At 41.1% G+C, this 19,856-nt stretch overlaps 1 protein-coding gene across 3 annotated transcripts in view; it reads left to right on the forward strand.

Annotated features, from left to right (window-relative positions):
• Nucleotides 1-282: 282 nt before the first annotated feature.
• ASB11 (ankyrin repeat and SOCS box containing 11) overlaps nt 283-19,856 on the forward strand; it is a 31,650-nt gene continuing 12,076 nt past the window's right edge. The window contains exons 1-6 of one of the 3 annotated variants that reach the window (XM_006122821.4): nt 287-568; nt 7,973-8,052; nt 11,883-11,990; nt 15,540-15,690; nt 15,925-16,059; nt 16,931-17,122. In XM_006122821.4, coding sequence (XP_006122883.2) covers nt 319-568; nt 7,973-8,052; nt 11,883-11,990; nt 15,540-15,690; nt 15,925-16,059; nt 16,931-17,122 — 916 coding nt within the window. In that variant the 5' untranslated portion in view covers nt 287-318. Of the gene's footprint in view, nt 569-606; nt 2,589-7,972; nt 8,053-11,882; nt 11,991-15,539; nt 15,691-15,924; nt 16,060-16,930; nt 17,123-19,856 lie in introns of those variants that run through there. The other 2 variants (XM_025184499.2, XM_025184500.2) reach the window with 2 other exon arrangements.

The raw sequence follows: 19,856 nt of genomic DNA on the forward strand, positions 1-19,856 counted from the left end.
TGCTCCTCAGGAAAAAAGTCAACCCAGTTGGAAAAAGGTAACCTCTCTAATTTTCAAATATATTGCACCTATAAATTATTAAAACCCTTTCCATTTCTTCAGTGTGCATTATTATATTCATTTATAGTGAATATTCACATAGTTTTCTGTCCTCCAGAGATGGAAAAAATACGTACCTGCCATCTAATTCCAGCCCAATAACACCATGAAATGATTTAATCCCCAGTATTGTTATTCAATATCAATGGCTGCTCCAAAATAAAAACTGAATGTATTTCTGGTAACTGAGGAACAGCAAGTGCTAGAGGTTTTAAATAGATGTCATATGATACCAATTATAGCCTGGTGAAACTTATCAGACCTGGGAAACCATACAAAGAGCAAGCCAAAATGGAGGGCAATTCCATACTCCATGCTTTTAACAACATTTATTTTGCAATTTTTGCTTTATTTTGCTTCAAGCTTTTAATTAAGATTTCTTTGGCTCTGCTGACCCACTTCTATATTGTTAAAGGAAACAGAAAAGAGGCTGCCAGGATAGCAGAAGAGATCTATGGAATAGCCCCAGGTAAAAGCTTAATTATCGACACACAAGAATTCAGCAGTTTTTTATGTCTTGAGAAATTAGATTTTAATAACTGTGTTGCTTCACACGTGCATTCCATTTCCAAAGTCTTTGCAAAAGTAGCATGAGTTGGTATGTTTTAGGTGTGCAAAATGAGACTCTCTAACAGCTTGAGTGTGAACAACACTTGATTAAGTATAGTAAATATAGAACAACAGTAAAGTAAAAAAAGAAGTCTGCTTTGGAAAGCATTGTAATTGCCAGCATCAACTGTGTGCATGACACAGTTTTACTGTGTATCCTTGTTTACAACCAGAGAGCATGTAAGGAAGAGGTTTAGACTGGATTTTCTAAAGAAAGGTACCAGGAAGGGTACAATTAAAGCCTGGCTAGAACTAAGTCAGTGGTCCCTGTTCTTTTGAATGAAACCATAAAAGAGAGCATTGATAAAATTCCTGTGAAACCAACAGTACAAAAACGATTTATATATAATGGGCCTCCAAAGATTCATTTTCCTATTTTTCTTTCCAAGTAGTTTTTTCTACAGACTTCCACAATAGTGCATTGATAAAAAATTAACACCAAAGTAACAATTCTAATTAAAATGTGTAAGTACTTGAAAAATAACAGCTAACCAGTTATTAATTAAATCCGGAAGACACAGTATTTAGTGACATTTACAATGTTCTTATCAGAGGCTAGAGCCTCCAACTCTGATTCACTCTGTATATTGCCCTCCTCCATGAGTGGTTCTGAGGAAGCCAATGGAACAATTAGCAATGCAAGATGACAGCTCACTGCAAGAGTATTAGAATCTGGCCCAACAGTAACTTCTTACCAAGAAAGAGAATCCTCTGAACTGTATTCATGTTTAAATTCGACACTTTACACTCAAATTTGAATAAAGATGCTAATTACCTTACCCATTACAAAGATAGGTTCCCCAATTATCACCTCTAATATCATTAGCTCACAGACATTTACCTCCCCCCTCCCTCCATCCCCCTTCTGTTCTGAAATTTGATTTATCCTTTTCATATGTGTTCATTATTTTAATTGTATCCTTTGGTATATATGGTTGTGACAATTTTTTTCCACTATTTGATCTGAGGAAGTGGGTCTGGCCCACGAAAGCTCATCACCTATTAAACCATCTTGTTAGTCTTTAAAGTGCTACATAGTCCTATTTTTTGTTTCAGCTACACCAGACTAACACAGCTACATTTCTATCACTATTCTTACCAAGCTGATATAAAGAAGAATAAATAGTTATTTATACTAGGGATGTGAAAAGGTAACTGGTTAACCAGTTACCGGGTAAGTATCTTCCTTACTGAGTGATGCTTACTGGGTAATGGTTAGCCTGTGCCTGAAAACAGCCCCTGCCCACAGCCCCACATGGAATTGGGAGCCCTGCTGGCTGGGGGCTGCTGCAGCCAGGCTGAAGCAGTCCTCTGCCCAGGATCCCACTTAATCGGTTAACCAGTTAAATGTAACATTTTACCACTTAACTGATTGAACAGGATTTTACATCCCTAATTTATTCCCACTTCTGCAATGCGTTAGAAACTCTCTAACGGTTTATTAAAAAGACTTCTGTTAATGTATTGACAAAGAGCTTATTATATGTGCCTTGATTTAAATTTAGTAAAATATTTGATCAATGGCTTTTTTTTTCTCCGCCAGTATATAGATTCTTTATCTAAGTGCATACAAAGTTACCAGGACTACATCCTTTTTTTTTTTTTTTTTTTTAATCTGCAAGTGGCCATTTGCAAATCTCCATGAAGGATAATCTTTCAAAACACAAGGTCATGTGATGTTGTTGCCTGCATACTAGATTGGATTACAGATGCACTGTCACAGCCTAGCCTAAGGTAAAGCAATGTGGAGAGAAGCAGCAGCAGAGCTGCTTGAAATACTCTGTAGAAATTTAGAAAGGACGTTTCAGATATGCCTTTCATAACCGGGGAATTAAGAGATGCCCCTTATGGGAACTACATTTGCCACACATTTCAGGGAGGTATGTTGCTGTGGTGGCTTGAAGATACATAGCTTTATATGCATGTTCATGGTGAGAAGTGTGCCCTGCATTATGTAATGTGAAGTGTGTAAATATACATATACAGTATATATGTGTGTGACATGTTTGCCTATGCAGCACAGCATATTTGTGTGTAATTAGAGGTGGAGGTAGAAGTACTATCTATCGGTTAGGTTGCTTGATGCTTCCTATTATATACCTTTGCCAAAGTTTTACCTGTTCGGATGGAAATTTCTGTCAGCTGTCTGTCTCAAGTTGAATGGAATACGTGTATATAGCGATACAACTCCACCAAAACATTTCAGCCTTTTTGGAGAGCAGGATGGGAGCAAGCCCCACAATGTTTCTGTGGTTCCCTCAGTCAGTTCCCTCTGGTATTGAGGTTTCTTTGCAGTCTCCTTTGGGTGGGGAGAGGATGCTTACGTGTAGGTGGCTGTTCTGGCTGGCAGGCCCATGTTCTGTTCCTTCAGGCAGGGAGACGGTTCCTGCCTCTTTGCCAGTCAGCCCTGAACTGGGCTCCCTTTTTTTATTCCCTCTCCAGGCCTGGCATTGGTTGCGGATATAATGGCGTGGGGCTAGCTAAGCCCAAAGGCTTGCTTTAACTCCTGCTGTGCTGTCTGTCCATTTCTATGCTTCACCACAAAAATAAGAAATTATGTCATGTGGGTGTCCATACAATCCCACATTTTCATCAGTGGGGTTAGAAGCTTTAGATCCAGGGAACTGAGCTCATCGACTCCTGCAAATAGCATAACTGATAGCATTAATAGGTTGTTGTCTTGTATGTAGGATGGCACCAGAAGCCTCTGAAGCACATACATTGGCAGCGGAGTTCACAGAAACTTACTGATGGCAGAAGAATGGAGAAACTCCAGAGTTTTGAGTTCCATTCCAGGCAATGGAAGGAAAACAGTGTCATAGACACAGACTTGTCTGTCCATTCCTCTCAAGCTTGACACTTTCAGCCCCTTCCCAGTCCTGTCTCTCTTCCACTCCAGGCTTCTTGTCCCAGCCCCATTCTCCTGGCTTGCCCAGTTCCAGTCTCCATTCCTCAAGTTTCTCTGCCTAGCTCTGCCTTGGTCTCCTTTTCTAGTCAGTCCCAGCAACCATCCCCTGGCTTCTGCTCAGTCCCTCTCATTCCCACTCCAGTTCTAGTCTTAAGAGATTTCTTGTCTCAATCATCTCCTTTCCCTCCCCTTGCTCTGGTTTTTGTTCCTTCTGCAACTGGTCTCCTCCATGTTCTCTTGGTGTTGGCTGGAGGTTCGTTGGGAGTGCAGGAGAGACAGACTCCCTGCTCCCAATTCCAGTGCCTAGTTCCACCCTGTCCCAGAGTAGCAGGGAGCAGCCATTACAAGGAAAGTTCGGTTTCATTTCTGTAGCTGATGACTTAAGGGTTCATGCTTAGTTGTTCAGAGGGGACAGTGCCAATGTTTCCTCTAATTTTTTCCATCCATCTGCAGAATGAATTTTATGTTCACTAAGGCAAGTGCAGATGTGTACCACCAGTAGAAACGCATGCTGCCAGCTGTGGGTGGTGTGGACAGTCTGCTAATGAGCTGGGCGGCATTTGACTTTCTCCTCGGTGGCCTCCCAAATGATCAGCTTACAGGGAATGCTGGATAGTGCACATGCTGTCTAGTCATTACTAGAGGTTATGAGAATCTCAAACCTTCTTAGTTAGGATGGAATTGTCTGGGAATTTAGCTGCTAAAATCCAAAAAATCTCTACTGTTTATCATGTGCACATTGTCATTTTCAATAGGTTCACAACTTGTTCAAATTTAGGCACATTTTCATAAGAACAGCAAAAGGCCCATCCCTCACACACAAGACCCCCTGTTTTGGCGTAGTTTTCAAGTCCTTGCTCCAAAGCTTGGGGGGAGCTTCAAAGACAAGGTTGCCACAATATTTTATCATGGGCAAAACATTTTTTTCTAGCCTCATTCTCACAAACAGTTCATTCAAACAGTGATTCAACCTCAGGCAGACATCTGGCAAGGACAATTTCAGCCCAAACAGCCAAGTTTGGCCAAGTTATAAGCAGCCACAATAAGGTTTTTATTATGGGAAGTGTTGAGCAACCTACAAGTAGGTGGCACTACTAGCTCAGCCTATAAAACAAGCTTCTTTAAGATCATCTATAACAAAATATCATGCAACACTTTGTTTTTTTCCTGGGAATATGATATGGTTGCAAACCCAAGGCAGAGTTAAGGCTGCTGTTATTAACGGACTGTGCATCATTGTCTTGTGTAAGAAGGTGAAACAGTTTGCTCAGCTCTTACCTGTTTTCTAACTTTATGTTCTTCCCTTAACTCTAGCATAAGGCACATTTTGGAGGTTCACTGAAATGTGGCAGCAACTTCAGTTTCAGCTTTCACTAAGTTTTTTTTTTCTGGTAAATGTGTTGTGTATTGTTTGTGAAAAATCATTCCATGAGTGCTGAGTGCAGGCTAGAAAGGCCACTCAGGGTGCCATGGCTACGTTCTATTTTTAGTGTGCTAGCTGAATGAGAGTGAGAATGGGTATGTCTCCTTGAGCAGGGAGCCATGTCCCAGCTTCAAGTGCAGACATACCTGATATCTTGTAGTATTCTCACCAGTGTGCCCTTTGAAACTTTTTTGGGAATCCAGAGAGAGACCAGGTATCCCAGTGGTCAAGGTGTTAGCCTGGGACTCTGCACATGCAGGTTCAGTTTTCTGTTTCACCACAGACTCCCTGCAATCCTTGAGAACTCCCATAGCTTCCAGGCTCCCTGCTCTCAAGCTGTGGTTCTTGGGATATGAGCTCTATGCACTTCCGCAGAGAGCCTGGGAGACTCAACTTGAGAGGGGCTTTTTGGAACTTCCAGGCTGCTTGCCATTGAGCTGGGAGCCTGGAAAACATCTGGACCTGCTGGAGCCACAGGCTGTGCAGATGTCAGGCCAGATGGCATCCAATATTGCAGAAGTCAGGCAACTTGGGAAGTAACTGGCCTGAATATTTGGTAGCCCTGGGGACCTGTGTCCCAGGGCAGCTTCCAGGCACTAGGAGCATTAGGCCCCAGGAACCCAAGTGGCTGCAGAATGAAACTGACAAAACATTTACAGTGTCATGGCTGTTCACAACTGAACAGTGGTATCATGTCTGCTTCACTCATGATCTGTCAGGATTCCCTGGAGCATATTTTGTTTCAGAAACACCATGTTTTGGAATTTCCAAAATACAATTTTTGGAACCTCCATATTGTGGAAAATCTGGGGGGAGGGGAATGGTTTTGATGAGAACTGGACTGAAACCAAATTTCAAAATTTCCCACAAATCAGATTTCTGACAGCACTGATTGTGATGCAGTTGAGTTTTAGATGCTGAATTGTGGGCAGTAAATTCTCTCTGTCAGAATCTCTATAGATATGACAATGTCCCTAATGATCTGTTTGGCTGAATAGATATACCTGTAGGTAGTAACTCTGCTGAAATGGGACCACAAATAGAATATTTAATAAAAATATACAAATGACTCAGCAGTCTAGGGTTTGTTGAAGTTAACTTGTTCAAAATGGTGTAGAAAACAGGAATCAAGCAGTTGGCAAATGTACTTTTCTCCATGTTCCTCTGAAATCCTCAAGTGAGGAAGAGGGAAAAAAAACCTGTTATCTGCTAATGCATGTAAGAAGGAAAGGCAGTCTAATATATAACACATATTAAATGTATTCATTTAAGAGAAATAATTGCTGGGAGCATATTGGCTTGATGGACATGTTACCCGAAAAGCTAAGCCAGTATTTGCAGGCACTACATCTCAGGACAAAGTGAAAATGAACCCACAGAGTAATTTGGCATAAAATGTAAGTCACTGAGGAAGTCCTATGGCCAAGATTTCTTTTTTAAAAGTGGGGATTGTGCTTAAAATTAAAGCTACAGGTGGGATTTTGAAAATTGCCCCAGAGAGTCTCAATCAGGCTCACTAAGAGGATGGGCAACTGCCTCACCTTTAAAGGGACTTGAGCTCCTTCCTGGCTGCCATCATTGCAGGATGCCATCACCCAGGCCCTTTAAATCACTGCTGGAGCTGCAGGTGGCACTGAACGGCTGGCAAAGGAGGCTACCCTAACCCCACCCCTTCTTTCCAAGATCCCGCCCCTTCTAGGAGCATGGAGACACACTCCACCACCTTGCTAAGTGACTCAGCAAGTCTGTTAGCTTCCCTGGTCTTAATGATACTGTATTCCTAACTCACAAAAGTGCTTTCAAAAATCTCTCCCATAAGGCTTTGCTTAGGTTCCTAAATAAGTGGCCTGATTTTCAAAAAAGCTGAGTGCGCAGCAGTTCCCATTGAAATTAATTTTTTACTAGGCAATCCCATTTTGTTGGTTTCATGCCATAGGTACAATTTGCACACTGACACAGATCAGTATTCCCAAGTAGACAAGACAGGAATGTGTGATTTTTTTTTCTTAAACAAAAAACAGGACTGTGTAGCACTTTAAAGACTAACAAGATGGTTTATTAGGTGATGAGCTTTCGTGGGCCAGACCCACTTCCACAGATCAGATTGTGGAATAAAATAAGCATGACCATATATACCAAAGGGATACAATAAAAAAAAATGAACACACATAAAAAGGAAAAATCAAATTTCAGAACAGAGGAGGGATGGGGGGGGGGGAGGTAAATGTCTGTGAATGTCAAATTTAAGCATGAATGTTGGCACAGTGTCCATCTGCTATGTACATTGGACAAATGTCTCAGATGCTTTGCCAAAGAATCAATGCACACACAACGGGTATCAGACAGTATCACAAAGAAAAAACAGTTTCTTGCCATTTCAACCAGAAAGGGCATTGTCTCAATGACTTGATTACCTGCATACTGCTTCAAAGGCATTTTAATACCAGACTTGAAAGAGAAACCTCTGACCTGTCATTCATGCTTAAATTTGACACTTTATGCCGGGGTCTTAACAAAGATGCTAATTATCTTACCCATTACAAAGATAGCTTCCCCAATTATCACCTCTAATATAATTAGCTCACACACATTAACCTCCCACCCTCATCCCCCCTCTGTTCTGAAATTTGATTTGTACTTTTTATATGTGTTCGCTTTTTTTGATTGTTTCCCTTTGGTATATATGGTTGTGCCTATTTTCTTCCACAATTTGATCTGAGGAAGTGGGTCTGGCCCACGAAAGCTCATCACCTAATAAACCATCTTGTTAGTCTTTAAAGTGCTACATAGTCCTGGTTTTTGTTTCAGCTAGACTAGACTAACACGGCTACATCTCTATTACTATTTTTTTTTCTTGTGATCTTTTGGAACTGTTTGTATTTTGGCATCTCTGCCTTTGTAGTGCCTTTGAATTAACTCTTGGGGTGTTTTAGGTTCCTGGGCAGATCGCTCTCCTCTTCATGAAGCTGCATTCCAAGGGCGCCTGCTATCTTTGAAAACTTTGATTGCACAGGTAAGAACCAAAAGTAAATATGCGGTGAGGCCTCAGGATTTTTTTGGTTAGGCCTTACCCAGGAATGATGTATTACAGTGGGCACCTCAAGACATAGAGCTGGGTTATAAATAAAACTATAAACTGGACTCATTTTTGTCATATTACATGCTAGGAGTAAACCCAAGACACAAGCCACACAACAAACTGAATTATAATAAGCAAACATCATTGGTATGTTCCTTTTAGGGTTGCCAGATGGTTTCAACAAAAATACCGGACACTCTTGACATTACATCACAATCTACATTACATCTTATTTAGAAAATACTGGATATTTATATTTTCTCATTTATATTGTCTCAATTTGTTTCCTGAACAGAAAGCTCAAATACTGGACTGTCCGGTTCAAAACCGGATACCTGGCAAGCTTAGTTTCTTTTCAAAGGCAAACAATACAAGCTCCATAGAACTTGAACAGAAAGAAACTAATATATTTATTAGGTATTAATGATCAAGTATTGCACTTTTGTAAGGCTGAAAATGTACATGTTGCCTTATAAAGCAGAGCCAGATGTGTTCCCTTCCACAGAGAAGTGCTATATGCTCTCCACTCCCACTGATATTGCAGATCCAGAGGAGCAAAAGTGGGAAGGAAAGAAAGATTTTGGAGAACAAGAGGAGGAAGCAGGTAGTGCATAGGTTCAAAGGAGAAGGTTATAGTTGTTAGAGGGCGTATCCCTTCACAAACCCCTTCCCCCCCACTTCCCTGGTCCTTCTCATGTGAACAAAGAACTGTAATACCCAAAGTCCGGAAATGCAAACAATTTGATGTTTATTGGTGCTAGCTTCCAGCAAGTAAAAATCCTGTTTCCTTTCCATTTTCCCTTGTTTTTTCCCACCTACTTCCTGTTTGTCCCAATGTATATAGTATTATTTTCAGGTGTACTTTAACCAATTATTCTACGGAAACGTAACTAACCAATCTTAACTTATTGTAACATGATTATCTAACCAATTATATCCCACCACCTTAATTGGTTTAAACCCAGCAAAATTAATTATACAGAAGACAGAAACACTCAAATAACCAGATAAAGATCATAAAGATAAACAATAGAGAGATGGGGAGCATAATAATGAAGCAATAAACAAATGAGGATTTCTCATACCCAAATACAGGTTGAATTTCACTAGACCAGCCAAACCAGAGAATGTGCTGAACCACAGGAGGTCAATATTGTCTGTCAGCATTACCAACAATTCCACTGCTGTTAGATGACATTTAGGGGGCAAATTAGAGCTAAATAATTGCACAGAACACTGAGATCCAGGACTTGTCGCTGTAAACAAACTTTATGGGTCTATGGGAAACTTGGCTACAACCATGATAAGTGGACATCAGGCTAACTAAAACCATGTAGGACCACGGATGTTGCTTGATCAGAGAGTGCCACTCTATAACTTGTATTGTTAAGTGGATCCTTGCCACACAAAGCCATCAGCCTAAGTTTCCTTTAAATCTTCTAGGTTCTTCTCTTTGTGTGAAGGTAATAGATTGGATCGTGGTTCTGACAGCCCCAACATGCATTATTTCAACATGATTGGTTTGGAATGTGCCAAGAAGTGACTGCACATTTCCCAGCTCATGGATGCTCCTGCTGCTTAATCAAAAGCCTTAGCTCAAGAACAAGGCCTCAAACCATCATACAGATAGACTGTGATTTTGATTCTTTGTTTTTATACCCATGTAAGAATACACTTACATTCTTAAAGTATAGGCATAGGAGGCAGGCCTGAATATCTAGATCCTAACAATAGATAGAAACTCAAGGAGAGCAACTCGCCAAAATGCAACCTGGAAGGACAGCAGATTAGTTCTCCCTTCCTGAAAATGATCTGATACCAAGGAGCTGGTCAACGAAGTCCAAGTGCAGTCTATTTTGTTAGAATATAGGGGTAGGATTCCAAGAAGTGGGAAACATTTAAAATCTTTTAGCAAAGGCAGCCAGTGTTTGCTGGTTTGGTCACAACTTAGTGGATGTTTAGTGGAAGGAAAAAAATGTGTCTACCCAGCAGTAGGTTTCAAAAATTCTTGGCATTATGATCGATCTGAGTCAAAAGCTACACTCTGGGTGTTTTGATTCCTTGCTTGCTACCACATTGTAATGGGATGTCACTCACCCCACATGAGTGGACCCCACATGAGTGGACCCCTTTTGGCGGCTGAGTGCCTGTGTCTGCACTCCTTGCTCTGGTAGCCCTCCTGCAACTCAGCCCTATCTGAGCCTTTTGAGCTCCCAGAAGGAACTGCCTCACTCTAGCCCAACAGCTTCCTTGTAACAGGCTTGCTGGGCCCTTCTTGGTCAGGTCCTTTGTGCCACTCTAGCTTTCTTGGAAGACTTCCCTATGGCTTTCTGGGTGGGGTGTAGCAAAGCCACAAGCCTGCAGCAGGGACTTCAGGGCCTGGTCCACCTCGTTATAGATGTCAGCCAATAATATTCAAGATTCCTCTCTTCATTCTTGAATTATTTCTCACAGGGTTGTCCAACACATTCTGTGAAGAGGGCCATAAGGCAGTTTGAATATGGTTTATGGGCCAGCCCAGCAAAGTTAGGCTCATATCCCACCACTGATCCACAACAAAACAACTGTGGTATTTGCACAGTTGAAGGGTAAAATATGACCATAATGCTGTAACTAAACTCTTAGTACCTTAACTAAAGTAATTTCATTCAGCATCACTCACTGGGAAAAATGATGCAAGACACCTTCAGGGACTTTGCTTTTTCTGTCTTTTGTTTGGACATTTACGTGCTCTCTTGCGGTGACTACACATTACAGGCCTAAAGGCTTGTTTATACTTATCAGAGGATTGACACTCTGGTGATCAAACTTCTGGGGTTTGATTTAGCAGGCCTAGTAAAGACCCCAACACAGTCACATGGAATAAGGGAAGTCAATGGGAAATCCATGGCCAACAGGAAGTTGCAGGTGGCCAGAGCTGCAGACATGCAGGTAAATAAAGTGACTAGCAGCCCACCAGGGCTAACCCTCATGAAACACATTTATCTCATGGGCCACTTATTTCTCACCCCTGATTTAGAACCCAGCATGATATAGTTACTGCATTTTGAATGTCAGAGTCTGGATTATGTTACAGTACATGTGCATGAACTCTTACTTGTCATTTGATGGAGCTATACTGTGGAAAACATACAGCAAAATCTCAGTCATGTTTCAATCTAGTCATATTTCTGCTGCGTTTTCCTCTATGACTGTTTGCATGGCTAGTTTTAGTTCATACAGCTGTTAATAGAAGGGCTGTTTTTTATACAAACGCTTATAAAAAGTATTTGCTATTCAGCATTCTTTACTCCTGTTTCATCAATTTGATAAACAATCCACTTGACTTGGGAAATAAATCACACTCATGGTCAGAGTGCTCATCGTCTGGATAAAATATGTAGCTATGACATATCCTAGTGACCTTTGTATATCTGGAAATAGGAAATTAAACTTAATCACTAGAGGCCAAAGTAGTACAATATCTTTCTTGCAATGTATTATGAAGCAACAGAGATAAAAATCATTCAGTTTCTTTACCTTTTGCTTTAAATCCCCCTCCAGTGGCAATGGATGCAGGAGCTGCAGTGTCAGAGTGATTGTCTGAGCCATACGTATTCCAGGGCAACTCTCATTGACTTCGGTAGGAATCTAGCCAGAGCAAGGACTGTAGAGCTGACCACTATGTAACTCCTGCCTGGAATGAACTCCAGTCATGATGGTTGTGTTGCTTGCTTGTTTTTTGTTTGCTTTTTTTTTTTTCACATCTTGGCTCTGGATTCTAGGGATTCAATGTGAACATTGTAACAATAGACCGGGTTTCTGCTCTCCACGAGGCCTGTCTAGGTGGCCATGTTGCTTGTGCGAAAGTCTTACTGGAGAACGGCGCTCAAGTGAGTATGAGCATATAAATGAGGCCAATACTTCCTTGGGAAGTGATGAGAACTGTGGCAAGACAACTGGCATTAGCAGAGATTCTCAATAGAGGTGCATGTATTGGATGCTTTTCATAGAGAGCGTGTGTGTTATGAGAGAGAAATTGTGGCCACAAAAGGGGACTATGTTTTGCTCACATTTCTGTAGTGGTTGCCTTTCTCCTGAAGGACTCCACCTTTTCACAGCTTGGTTGCTGTTTTGATCTCAGACATGTACCTCTATGTTTTTCTTCTCTGAAACTTCAATCTGATCGGTGCAAAAAAACGAGACCAAATTAATTATGACTATTCATTATGCTTTGTGCTTTCCAGAATGGTCAGTGGAATTGCCCCAAATTTTCTGATATAATTGAAATGTTTCATCTAATAAAAGCACAAAATTTTTCTACATTAGACCTAATGTAAAAATACCCTAAAAATAAAATATGAGAATATAATGATACATATGATTCATTACATTGGGTCTGTTTACAGCAGGGTGGAAAGCCTTTTTTGGGTCGGGGGCTGCTGACCCACAGAAAATCAGTTGAAAAGCAAAAAACAACCTCCCCCCAATCCATACTCCTCACTAATGCTGACCCCGACTGAGAGGGAGAAAGACATTCTCCACATTTTCCTTGCATGCCAGTGCCCTGGGAGGCCCAGGCTAGTAGATTTTGTGTGCTCCAGCCCTATGTGGGCATGGCGGGGGGCTGAAGCAAGAGCTCCCCAATGCTGGGGGGAGCTTCAGGGGGTTGGATCAAGGTTAGCAGGGGCCGCATCCGTGGCTTTACACGTGGCTTACTGATTACTGTGCTGAAAAATTTATATGTGGAGTGGCAAAACAAAATCAAATGAGCAGTCCAACAACTGATCTATTCATTAACAAAAAAGAATATTAATACTGAGTAACCATGTTTGTACATTTAACTTATAACCCCTAGCCAGGAATTACAAACCTTGATCTTCATATTATTCAATTTCAGGTTATTTTTTAAATTACCCAGTTTAAAAAATAGAGCTTTATTGATCACATATCTTTTCAGCATACGGAAAGTCACAAATCAGAACTATCAGTTGTCACCATTTGTAAGGTATCCTTATTGTTCAGCTCTCCCCATTCCTTCTTCATTGCTAACATACAGTCTCGGTCAGTCAGTGTCTTTTACTTTACATAAATTAATAGTCAGGGACATGAGAAATTGTCCCCCATTCTGTTGACTTTCGTCAGCACTGGGGTGTTTTTCAATTTCTTTCCCTAGACTGCCATTTAGTTTAAAACAATCTTCCCTGGATTCCTTCCTTTATTACCAGATAAGTCAGTTTCCATCAGAGAGGCTTTGCTAGTGTTTTTGTAAGAAGAATTGGCTATCAGCAAGGCTTTGTCTATGCTGGTGGAAAGCATCATGCTAGAAATGCACTCACTACCTCATTTTAACTAGCAAAAGTGTCAACAAGGACAGAAATGTTGAAATGATTCTAGCAGGTGTTTAAACATGACGGCTGTGTCTACACTGGCATGAATTTCCGGAACTGCTTAAAACGGAATACTATTCTGTTTTCAGTTTTTCCGGAAAAGGAGCGTCTACATTGGCATTGGTTTTTCCGGAAAAGCATCCGTGGCCAATGTAGATGCGCTTTTCCGGAAAAGAGCCCCGATCGCAAAAATGGCTTTTCCGGAAAAGGACTACTGGGCTGTCTACACTGGCCCTTTTCCAGAACAGTGTTCCGGAATAAGGACTTATGCCCGATCGGGAGCAGAATAGTTTTTCCAGAATAGCGGCTGATTTTGTACAGTAGAGCATCGTTGCTTTTCCGGAAAATCAAGGGCCAGTGTAGACAGCTCGCAGTTTATTCCGGAAAAGCGGCTGATTTTCCGGAATAAGTGGCCCAGTGTAGACACAGCCGACTTGTCCTCATTTACCTTCAGTGCTATCATCATGGCAGTAAACATGTTTTCTAATGTTTTTGTTCTTACTGTAGACATGGCCTTACCATTGAATACATTGTCAAAGTGTTGCGCTCAGGAGCTGGGAGAGATGCCATCAAAACACATTAGACTGACTTGTACCAGTTTGGGCAAATCCCCTTGCAACACATATGGGAAACCACTCTAGTAGGACTTAGGAATCCAAGATGATGGTTGTCTATTCCTTCAGATATACTGTAGTCTTCATGACTGTCCTTGTATTCCTTCTGGATCTCATCTTTCTCTGGGCTTTCCCTTTCTCTAGAAGCTGAACAATTCCCTGTTCTGTACAGTTTCCAAAATAGGAGATGAGCAGTCTGGAAAAGAGCTGTAAAATGGCCTCTTTTTAAATCTTATCTATCTATCTATGCAGTTCAAACAGATATATTCAACATCTTGGAAAAAAGTTAATCTTTGCACTCATTCATACGGCTGCATACTCTCCTCAGGTAGATGTTGGTGAAGCTGCTCCAAGAACTGGGAATTGATTGGCAGCATTTCATATGGGACTGCCAATTCAGTTAATCAGGCATCAAAATACAAGTAAGAACACTTAGCAAAGAAGCAACTCCTCTCCACCCAGTACTGACTCATCTGAGGAGAAAGGCAGGGATCCTGAGAAGGTTGCTTCAGAGTAAATGGCTTGGTATGGAAGGAAACAGAAAAGACTACAGCACTGCAGAAAGGCACGAGTGTACAACACTGCTTCTCTTAGAAGGCTGTGTACTTATAAAATTATATTTTTAAGTAAACAAAAATAAATAATCTTCCACTAAATAAACGCCTTAAACTAATTCTGCTCTAGAAATTGGGCTTGAAAAGAGACCAAGTTGGAAGCAGGGGGTCTTTGTGAACCTAGCTGCTCGGTTATAAGGAGAACACACTGAAGCTGTTCATCATTTTCCACTAGGACAGTTGGGATCCCCAATTCCCATTCTGTGGCACTGGCACAAAGGGCACCATGTGCTATCATACAGCATACTAGACCCATGTTATGCAGCAAGTAGCTCCTATTCAGCTTATGCAGCAGAGCTGCCCTTCTCTCTGTGACAAACGGGGACTCATGCAATGGTGTTGATTGTGAAATCTGATATCTGTGTGGCTTCTTGAAATGGAGAGAGCAGGAGATAGACAGGGCCAGAAGGTCAACACAAATGTTCACTGTGTATTTGCTTTCCTTCAAAGTTTTTGATTCAGTCAGAAAACTGCAAGTGTGTGGTTTGAGGTGGATGAAAACAATTTTTGATGATTATATGAAAATTCTAAATTTTCCATGGTGAAAAACCCCTTCCTTTCAGTCAGCTCTCGGTAGGAGCTCTCAGTAGAAGCTTTTCAGTGTCAGAGTTCTATGCTGCTGCTGCCCAGAGAGGTGGGGTGGCACTTAATAATATTACCCATCTCCTGCTGCAGGTCACTGAATTTGGTGGCAGATATGGATTTGGACATTAAATAAGATCAGCACTTTCCTAGTATGCTGCATTTAGCGTTGAGATGTGGGTGGTTTCCAGTGGAAGTGCATCACTTTTAAAAAAGATTGTCTGTCTATCTTGCTGTTTCAGGTCAATGCAGTCACTGTTGATGGCATCACTCCTCTATTTAATGCCTGCTGTAGTGGCAGTGCAGCTTGTGTGAACATGCTACTTGAATTTGGTGCCAAGCCCCAGCTAGAGAGTCACCTTGCTTCACCTATTCATGAAGCAGTAAAGAGAGGTAATTTCAGGGCTTTGAGTACAACTAACTATAAGTAGATCTGGATTTATATTTCCTTCCTAAACAAGTGTGGGGAATTAATCTGCACCCATGGGCTACACAGCTCAATATGAGTTCTTGGTATGCTGTGTTGGGGGGGGGGGGGGGAGGGAGAGAGAGAGAGAGAGTGTGTGTGTGTTGGGCATCCTGCAGGGAGGCACTGATGTGACATGACCTCTCTTCTGTGTTATACAGGTCATAGGGAGTGTATGGAAATTCTCGTGGCCAATGATGTTGACATTGACCAAGAAGATACTCAGCATGGAACACCCCTTTATGTGGCCTGCACATATCAGAGGACAGACTGTGTCAAGAAGCTTCTAGAATTAGGTGCTCTGGAGGCTGGGGAGGGGAAGCTATACTTGTTTGAAGTCACCACCTATTGTTTTCCCTTTAATCCTTCCCTGCTCCTGATATTAGCATTTAATTCCTCTTGACTCCAAGTACTTTGACTCCAAGTACTTTGAGGATGGGGTAAAATAAAGGATTCTGTCATTTGAAAATGATGATGAGAGGAGCAACGAAGAACTATTTGGCATAAAGTTTGCCATGTGACCTACATCAATCCCTTTTGATTATTATAAAATAAATAGCCATGTATGCTAAGCATTCACCCGTCCATGGCTCACCACATGCAGAAGGAGCAGATAAGCTAACTAAATACTCAAAAGATCCCCTATGCAGCAGGATCATGAAGATCCCCTATGCAGCAGGATACCTTCTCAGGTGATGTGGCTTGTTTTAGCCATTGCAACTATCCTGATTGGCATCTGCTAAGGCTCCGGTCCAAAATGGGTGTTACTGTCAGCCCAGGATAAGCATTTTACTCTTAGACCTTGATTGCAAAGTTATTTTAATTAGATGTTTAACACCCATTTGAATGGATCAAATGAAAGCTGCTATAGATTTTAAATACCCACTCATTTAGTAGTTAAAAAGTTCAGTATTGGGTCAATTCCTGTTGATTCGCTATCCTCTTTGTCTTACTGCTACTCTTGATGCTAATCCAGTAGCCATGTAACTTCTGGATATTGAGCACTGCTATACTCAAGAAAAGATGGCAAGTCCTGTGTGCCATCAAGTGCACTTCATTATTGATGCCAATGATGGAAGTCAAAGTATGTGATGTAAATCTTAGACTCAGCCAGTCATGTGTTTCCATGCTTTTTTCCTGGTCTATTCTTATCTGTGTGTTTTGAAGGAGCCAGTGTTGACTTGGGTAAACGATTGGACACCCCACTCCATGCTGCAGTTAGGAAATCCAGTGCAGAAGTAGCCAACTTGTTAATAGACTATGGTGCTAGCATGACATGCAGAAATGCGGAATTCAAATGTGCCCTGGATCTGGCAGCCCCCAACAGCAAAATGGGAAAGGTGCTCTTGCTTCGGGAAGGTAATGGTTCTTTTTGCTTTAATTGGACAATTTTTTATTTCCATTTTGTAAGTATTTTTCATGTTTATTATTTTGCTTTTCCATACACAGCAGCTCCCTCTGTTAGTTCTCTGAGATTCTCCATGATGTTTCAAGTCTAGCTGTCAGGGCATAGGAATAAGAGTTGAGAGACCTCACTTCAGTGCTTAGCTTTGTTATTGACTGCCTATACGATGGCAGGCAATATGATGTCTATATAATGATCCTAGTTTTAATGGATCCTTTAATCCTCAGTTTCCCATCAGTTGAATAAGGATAGTATTTATCTGCCTCTGTAAAATGCTTGGAAAGCTATGGGTAAGAGATGCTATAAATAAGCATCAGGTATTGTATCTATTACTGTTGTTATCAACCTTATATGAGTCAACAAGCAAGCAGCTATTTTGCATACAAACCAGAAATCCCAATGAAATGTACACATCAATGGATGTAATGGAACTTATATGCAGCTCCTGGCATAAACAGCTACATGAATGTGTATAACTTGGCTACAATGAGAAAGAGGAACTTAAATCCAGTGAGTTATTCAGCTTCTCTGGTCACTGCTGTTTCATGAAGCTTCACAAAGCATACCGTTATAAAAATGAGCCTTCCTAATTTACCTGCAGTGTCTCAGAGTATTTCTGGTACCATTTAAAAAAATCTGTGTATAAAAATCCTTTCCACTAAAGACATGCCAATATTTTATCTAGCTCATCTTGCACCTTCCTCTCATGGAGAATTCTTGCCATAATGTTTTTAGCCTCCATAAGTTTATCTAACTATGGAGAGTAGTGTTTCCACTCCAACTCATCGTCTGAGGTAGTGGGTTTTATATGATCCTATATATATTTTTGTTAGTCACTAAGGTTGCATGGGACTACTCATTTCTGGAGAGTAGAAACTCTATTTCTACTTGTTTTTTGTAAAGTCAAACGCACATCTAAGGCTCTGTACAACTAATAATAGTAGCTCTAAAATACATGCATGGTGAGCTGAATTATTCTTTCCCTTAGTTATACTGTTTTATAGCACATTTTCATCTGAGGAAAGCTATTTGGGTACCTACTAATTTAATAGGCTAGGCCTAGTGATCTGTAGCATTCAAAATCTTCATTAGAGCCCTTCCTAACTGTTGGTCCGCTAATAGCTTTCATCTAATCCTCAGCTATTTTCTCAAATTCCAGCAAGATGATAAAAGTTCCTTATTTTACCAAAATTCAATTGCTCTGATTTCTTTCTGTGTTCTGAGCTCAGTATTTTTCTTCTCCTCCAAGATATGTTTATTTCTGTAACTGGCATCATACCCAATCTTTCCTTGTGAAACAGCCTGGCCAAGGATCTCTATGCATGTTTCCACTGTCTACCTAGAAAATACAAAATAAAACTTTGAGTATGGCTCTGGGAGACAGACCCATAGTCTCCTATAGACAACCACCTAACCTCAAGATGATTCTTACCAACCACCACAGGACATACCACACTAATACCAACCCTGGTACCTTCCCTTGCAACAAACCCCGTTGCCAGCTTTGTCCACATATTCATTCTGCTGATACCATTATTGGACCTAACCAAGTGAGAACACATATTCCTGCGCATCCAGAAATATAATCTATGCTATCATGTGCCGAAAGTGTCCGTCTGCTATGTACGTTGGACAAACATCTCAGACACTTCGCCAAAGGATTAATGCCCACAAAACAGATATCAGACAAGATCACAAAGAGAAAACAGTTTCTTGCCACTTTAACCAGAAAGGACACTCTCTAAATGACTTAGCCACCTGCATTCTGCTACAAAGACCTTTTACATCTGCACTTGAAAGGGAATCCTCTGAACTGTCATTCATGTTAAAATTCGACACTTGCCAACAAGGACTTAACAAGACTTTGAACTTTCTCACCCATTACCAAGACAGTTTCCCCAATTATCACCTGTAATACCATTAACTCACAAACATCCCACTCTCCCTACCTTTAATATCAGCAATTCACAGACACTTACCTTCCTTCCTCCCCCTTCCCACCCCCCCGCATCCCCTTTCTGTTCTGCAATGTGATTTGTCCTTTTCATATTTGTTCATTTTTTTTAATTGTATCCTTTGGTATATATGGTTGTGACTACTTTCTTCCACTATTTGATCTGAGGAAGTGGGTCTGGCCCACGAAAGCTCATCATCTAATAAACCATCTTGTTAGTCTTTAAAGTGCTACATTGTCCTGCATTTTGCTTAAAGCAGAAGAGGAGTGTGTCCCTCTCCGATTTCCTGCAGCAGCAGTCTGCCAACTTCTGTGTTCCTAGAGTGAAGGGCAGAACAGGAGCATTCCAATGATTTGCTCTTTGCTTGTTCTGCAAACAGGGTAGCACATGCAACCAGCAGATACTTCCCGGAGGTTTGAAACGGGAGGGATGAATGCCTGCAGGGCAGCAGAGATTAAACACTAAGCGGAAGGCAGGCATTGTGGGTTACAGGTGGAAGTCCATTCTGTCGCCAGTCAGACAGCAGAGTCTGTATTGGCTGTTTGTTGGCAATAAAGAGAAGAGAAAAGAGAAACGTTTCTTGTAGGGATGGAAGTTTTATTGTCTCTGAAAAGGCGCATTTTTCCTAACAAAAGTTACATTACAGTGTGTGTGTTCTCACTGTTTTGTCTTCAAAAGGCAATTTTGGCCACAAAACTTGGTGGTACAGGCAAGCCCACTGTGATATTGATTA

The sequence above is a fragment of the Pelodiscus sinensis genome, chromosome 1 (assembly GCF_049634645.1).
Source record: "Pelodiscus sinensis isolate JC-2024 chromosome 1, ASM4963464v1, whole genome shotgun sequence".
NCBI classification, from domain to species: Eukaryota; Metazoa; Chordata; order Testudines; family Trionychidae; genus Pelodiscus; species Pelodiscus sinensis.